General features: G+C 38.2%; 1 protein-coding gene across 1 annotated transcript; it reads left to right on the forward strand.

Moving 5' to 3' along the window:
* Positions 1–686: 686 nt before the first annotated feature.
* LOC113500580 (ATP-dependent RNA helicase DDX54) lies at positions 687–6353 on the forward strand. The gene is made up of 12 exons (XM_026881431.1): positions 687–995; positions 1259–1438; positions 1854–2037; positions 2309–2655; positions 2932–3142; positions 3330–3562; positions 3718–3909; positions 4090–4203; positions 4379–4518; positions 4967–5102; positions 5715–5862; positions 6147–6353. Exons 1-12 carry the CDS (start codon positions 798–800, stop codon positions 6323–6325), a joined length of 2262 nt encoding a protein of 753 aa, XP_026737232.1. The 5' UTR covers positions 687–797; the 3' UTR covers positions 6326–6353.
* Positions 6354–6622: the final 269 nt, after the last annotated feature.

The raw sequence follows: 6622 nt of genomic DNA on the forward strand, positions 1-6622 counted from the left end.
TTTAACACGAATAGTCTTCGAAACTACTGTTTCGATTTGCAAAATATTTCTCTGTTGAGAAGCTAAATTCTCCTCGCTGAACATGGCTATAATTTTTAATAATTTAGTTCAAAAATATTAGGGTTCCGTAAGAAAATTGCGATATTGTAACCAAAGTTGTCATAACTTATATCTTCTTATAACCACCGAACGAAGTATTTATGAACTAAACTGCTGTTTGATGACATGGAACATAGTTATGAATATCAATGAGACATTTCCCACACCACACTTTGAATACTAAAAAAGACAGCTTAAACTAAGACAAGACGTGTAACATTGGTTGTTTATATAATAATGTACTTACCATTTCAATTATTTTCACCTTCGATTTACGATGCAGTTAGTCTTTCTTGTCTTCATAATTCAAATTCATCGGGACTTCCGCCTACAAGATTTCTAAAAATTTCGATAACAAACTTTTTTATTATTACGTGAGTGACCTGCAGAATTCAAACATCCTAGTTCATTATTGTTTTAATGAAGAACTTGAGTAGAAACACGACAGAATATAAGTTAAGATAAACAATACATCAAATATTTGACTAATAATATGTTCCAAAAAAATATTTTGAATTATCTGCATCTTTAACTATTTTGTACACTGAAAACACTCCGCTGTCATTCATTGCAACAATTGTCAAATTGATGTTGACGTTTGTATGTCAAAATAAAAACACGCTGATTTCTTCACGTGCAGTATCGAGTGCCTAATAACTTTGCAAAATGAATCTTTAATATTTAAGAAATAAGTAACAATGGTGTCTACTAAAGAAATGGAAGACCATCTTCCGGGCTTTGATGCCCCGGAGGAAGGCGAAAATCAAAATGAAAGTCAAACTAACAAAAAGAAAAAGAAGGCATCTGGTGGTTTCCAGTCCATGGGATTAAGTTTCCCAATCATAAAAGGTATAACTAAAAGAGGATATAAGCAACCAACACCTATCCAACGAAAGGTTAGTCCCTAAAATATATTTTTAAAACATAACCTCTAAAAGGTTAAATATGCATATTTGTGCAAGAATAAAATTAAATAAAGAGCCAAATTAGAGTCACTTGTATCTATAACCCTGTCAATTACTATTTTTATTTTAAAGCTACCTCTGTTTCAACTGTGCAGTGTGTACTCTTTCAGTACCGGACAACATTAATGACACCATATGAAGCTACTCGAAAACAAAAAAAAAATACACTTTATCAAAAAATATTTCTTTTCTAGACTATTCCTATAGCCCTAACTGGAAAAGACTTGGTTGCTATGGCTCGAACAGGGTCAGGTAAGACGGCTTGCTTTGTCTTGCCAATGTTGGAGAAACTACTGTCGCCAAACGCAAAGCCTCTGCCTGGCAAGAACTTTAGAGGCTTGATACTATCACCAACAAGGGAATTGGCATTACAGGTAATTGCATAACTTATACTAAATATAATTTTGTTTTTTAAACTTTTTTAAGGACAACAGAAATTTACTAAATGTTTTAAAATATCTTTGAGCAGCTTGTGGCTAAGCTATAACCACATAAGTGAAACGATCACAGGTTAAGCTATGCTTGACGCGGTTGCACTGGTAGCCGACCCCAACATAGTTGGGAAAAGGCTAGGCCAATAATGAATGTTAATTCCTACTTGTTTCTTTAAATTAATTTTGTTAGTTAAAATAATTTGACTACTTAAATAAAAACTTCCACACATTTTTAATTTAATGTAGCCTAACAAATAAAGTGCCATTAACCTTGTACAACTTGATTTGCTCACTACAAAATAACACTTAACCTAATTTGCAATCCTCAATTCTGCTCTTATTTCCTTCTTCCTAGACCTTAAAATTTGTGAGGGAGCTTGGAAAGTTCACTGGTCTGACATCAGCTGCTATCCTCGGAGGAGAGTCAATAGAACAACAGTTCAGTGTGATGTCAGGCACAGCTCCAGATATAGTTGTGGCTACACCTGGAAGATTCCTGCACATCTGCATTGAAATGAGCTTGAAATTAGATAATATTAGTAAGTTACTGTTGAATGAATATTTTTATAACCATAAAATCCGCATAATGATCAAGAATTAGCATGTAACAGCTATACTAGTAGGAAAATGCCACCCCATCTCTCTCTCTTTCATACACACCTTTGATTTGTAGATGGAATGGCTGTATGAGACACTTCATCATGCAACAGTTTGTCATAGCATCTTCAATCCTTGAAGCATCTATTAGTCTCTAGTTAAAAGACGAATATATGAAATCATTGTTACTTATCATTATACTCAATATTACAGAGGTCATAGTCTTCGACGAAGCCGACCGCCTTTTCGAACTTGGTTTTGGTGAGCAACTCCGAGAAATAGTCGCCCGGTTACCATCAACCCGTCAAACACTATTATTCTCTGCAACACTCCCAAAAATGCTCGTAGAATTCGCTCGAGCGGGTCTAACTGACCCTATGCTTGTCAGATTGGATGTTGACTGGAAGTTACCATCCACTTTATGGCTTGGATGGATAGCGGTCAGGGCTGAGTTAAAGACAGCGGCATTGTTGATACTTTTGGACAAAGTGTTGACGCCGAAAACTCCGCAAGCCGTCGTCTTTGCGGCAACGAAGCATCATGTCGAACATTTGCATCTGGTAAGTAAATTACTTGAGTTATCACAGTATTTCTAAATGGTTAATCATGTTTTCTTGTTCTTAAACTTAATCATTATTTAAAAAAAAAACAGGGGCTGATGAAACAAACTGCATGCACATTCCCTTCTAAAGTCCCTGTTCGTAATTTTCTTGTCATTCTACCTTAAAAAAATCTCAAGTTGCTCATCACCCAGTTACAGTTCTATCTAAAGTACTTACCTTCAATTCTAATTTCTTCAAGCAGTACCTAAGTACCTAACTTTAATTTTCTTCTAGATACTCCAACAAGCTGGTATAACATCAACATACGCGTACTCCGGCCTCGACCCCTCCGCTCGTAAGATCGCGCTCGGTCGCTTCACCAACAAGAAGTGTTCGGTGCTCATTGTTACTGACGTAGCTGCTCGAGGGTTGGATCTCCCAGCTCTAGACACTGTCATTAACTACAACTTCCCTGCAAAACCGAAGCTGTTCGTGCATAGAGTTGGTGAGTAACGAATGGTTTATTTAAAGAATATTTTAGAGTAACAAATGGTTTGAAAGAACTAAATAAACTGCAATAAATTGTGGTCGTTGCTCCCGTATTCATCAATACACTTGTTGTTACATACATTCTCAAACTTAAAGCGAAAATGTGAATTTAAATTTCCTTTCTAACCGCCCTATTCATCCAGGTCGCAGTGCCCGTGCCGGCCGCGCAGGACGAGCATTCTCCCTCATAGCGGCGGAAGACGTCGCACATCTCTTAGACCTCCAACTATTCCTGGGAGCAGAGCTAATATACCCGTCTCAAGTGTTGGAGCGCGGGTCTGCCTGCCCCAGCGGCGTGTGGGGCGCTATACCTACCTCCCAGTTGGAGCTCAGGCATCAAGATGTTAGAGCCTGGGAGAAGAATTACTCGGAAATTGTAAGTTGATGTACAGCAGTTTAATTATGGAAGCGTAGAATGGTTCTTGCTCCCACTGTTACAACTGGCTATTCTGGATGTAGTTGTTGCCGTAGTAGGCCGTTAGCCTTTTACAAGTCACTTATATCTATAAATATTTTATAATTTCTCTACAGGAAGACGCAGCCCGAGTGTGCGCCCGCGGTTGGATGCAATACATAAAATGGCGAGAGCCAGCGTCGGCTGAAGCCAACAAACGCGCCAAGACCACTCAGTTCCCCGTACTCACACATCCGTTCTTAGATGACGAGAGCGACAGTGCTGCCGTCAATATGATAGAACAAATTAAGAACTATACTCCTAAAGGGGTAAGTTTGCAGTAAATTTAAGTTTAGTCCGGATTTTCTTATTGTTTGTACATATTTTAAATTTCGATGTTTTTTTCCTATGGCAACACAAGATATTTAAGGGCAATAATCTGTAGATAGAAATTCTGCGCATTGAATACTCGTTTGTATTATTTTTAAAATACGTTTTTTATTTTTCAGACTATCCTAGAGCTTTCGACTAAGAACGATTCGCCGATGTATTTAGCTATGCAGAAAAAGAAACAGGTTCATGGAAAGACTGTACAAAAAGTTCGTGAAATCAAGAAATTGAAGGTATGTACTTGTGACCTTTGATCAAGAATTAATTGGTTTTAACAATCTCTTAACAATATCAGTTTAAATATCATACTTATTTTTAATACCTGAAAACCTATTTTTCAATGACGTTTAGCAAAATTAATTTTCGTATCTTACCTAATTCTACATATTGTTGCGTTCGTTGTTATAGGCTGAAGGTGCTCTAGATGATACAAGTAATGTAAAGTCCAGCCGGCCTCCGAACCAACCGCCGAGGAAAAAGAAGAAGGAAGTGGTTCGTGATGAAAACTATATATCGCACTTCGCTAGCGATCAACACACTGAAATGGGGTAGGTGATATTTATAGCAAGTTTGCATTTGATCTCTTGATAGGCAATCATTACTTCAGTTTCCTAATGTCACCGATAATTTTCTACACATACAAATAATGTCTTACTGTGTTAGAAATTCATTTATAAAAGGAGAAACTTAAAATTCCCTAAACTGTGAGCGTTCCTCAATATTTTATGTTATTAAAGTATTTTTCGAATATGTGATATCTGGTGGCATTACCGAGAGCTTCATCGATTTTACATTGTAAGTTCGCACTCCGGCCAAGGCGACCCATTAAAGTGGCACCGTATCGCGTTGTTTACGAAATCTTTTTATCATCCGTAAAACTTTCACCTTAGAAAGGATAGAACCTTAATAAAGTGCATTTCGAACCGAAATTTTCGGTGTCTATATGTGGATCAAGACCTCGTAAATGCGAGTTTTAATATCCTATTCTGCGTCCAGTATGGCGGTGAACTTCTCTGCGGGCGCGGAGGCGGCGTCGCTGGAGCTGGGCGCGGACAGCGGCGACGCGGCGCGCGCGCACTCGCACGCGCTGCGCTGGGACCGCAAGCGGAAGAAGATGGTGCATGTCGACCCCGTATGTAGCGTGGTTATATCATAGAGCTAGTAAATGTCTGTCTGCTGGGCAGTCCTCCTCCCATATGAGGAGCGGTCGGGCATTTGATCGCCATGCCAGTTTTCTGCGAGTTGGCGGTTTCAGATACCAATATTCGAAATCCAGGTTTCCTCTCATGATGTTTTTCTTTGCCGTTTGCCAGTGGTGTCTTAGAATACCTGAGAAAGTACATATAGTCACATTAATAATTGGCTTGCGTTAGACTTGCAGATGCACTTCGTGCACACAAATGCATGCCTAATCCGCCTTTACTTCTATGGCCTCCTACAGATGAATAGGTCTTTTTTAAGACTATACCTTGCTGTCCACATGTCCCGCTAATGCCTTTATTGACTCATGATATTAGTTATGTCCTAGCAAAATGCTGCTCGCGATTAGATTAGACCGTGAGACTAGTTGTCAGTATTATGATGCCAACATATCATGTTGAATGAAAATCGAGATAGTATCATGCTATCCGATGCAAACATTTAAAAGTACAATTAATAAAGTTTACTAATCTTCGTCCATTTTCTAAACCAAAATACTAATATCAACACTTTTCAACATGAATACTTTCTCCCATCCACTCAGGACGGCGGTCGTAAGATGATTCGTACGGAGAGCGGTGGTCGCGTGCCGGCGTCATACCGCAGTGGACGATACGACGAGTGGCGCAAACGAAACGCTGCGGACGCGGGTTCTGATGATGAACACCAAGATAAGAATAGAAAGAAGGCTGGTAAGTGGGGAATTATTATTATAGTAATTGCTTAAGTTAATGATACATTGCCATCTAGCGGGCTAGTAAAACAACTTTACCGAGTGAGTAGTAGTTTAATTAGTTTCGCATTGTGCAATGTTTCGGTTCACACCTCTTCAGTTCTGTAGTTGGGATGTAAAGTAAAAAGATCGCATCGAATTATGAAAATAGGTAAAATGCTTGCTTATCCGAATATTTTGTTAACCTATTCTTAACTTGAGTGTATATACCTCATATTTACCGGTATTCTATTCTCCTCCTAGCATCGGAGTTCAGACCCCACTGGGTGAAACACAACGAACGTGTCGCCAAAAAATCATCAGAGGCCAAATCTAAAGAGTTCAAGAACAAACAGCAAATCGTTAAGGAGAGGATACGCAAAGAAAAGATTAAGCAGAAGCTTAAGTTTAAGATGAACAAGAAAAAGAAGAAGAAGAAGTAGCTTTACAATAAATTGTTTGTATCGATTATTTGGATTTTTATTACTTACTCACCCATCCCTAGACAAGTGAAGATTTTCAAATCGATGACGCTGTGACTTGAAATCGTTAATCATTTACGAAACTTACGCGGACTATTTTGTACTTTACCTATTTTATATTAATTTTCTTTCCTAACATTTCGACCCCTGAAAATATTTTTAAATTATTCTGATAGGTTAATCTAGAATGTTGTAATTGTTGAGCCCATTTTTAATTATAGTCTAGCCTAATAAAAATGTTCTAATCTAGATCCTTGA

Source organism: Trichoplusia ni, chromosome 14 (genome assembly GCF_003590095.1).
Source record: "Trichoplusia ni isolate ovarian cell line Hi5 chromosome 14, tn1, whole genome shotgun sequence".
Classification (NCBI taxonomy): Eukaryota; Metazoa; Arthropoda; class Insecta; order Lepidoptera; family Noctuidae; genus Trichoplusia; species Trichoplusia ni.

What these genes read in the sequence shown, in the direction of transcription:
- LOC113500580 (XM_026881431.1), top strand. Translation starts at nt 798, where the DNA reads ATGGTGTCTACTAAAGAAATGGAAGACCATCTTCCGGGCTTTGATGCC. An exon ending in GCTGTTCGTGCATAGAGTTG is followed by an intron (nt 3,143 to 3,329) that starts GTGAGTAACGAA and finishes CTATTCATCCAG; the next exon opens with GTCGCAGTGCCCGTGCCGGC. An exon ending in AGATGGTGCATGTCGACCCC is followed by an intron (nt 5,103 to 5,714) that starts GTATGTAGCGTG and finishes CCATCCACTCAG; the next exon opens with GACGGCGGTCGTAAGATGAT.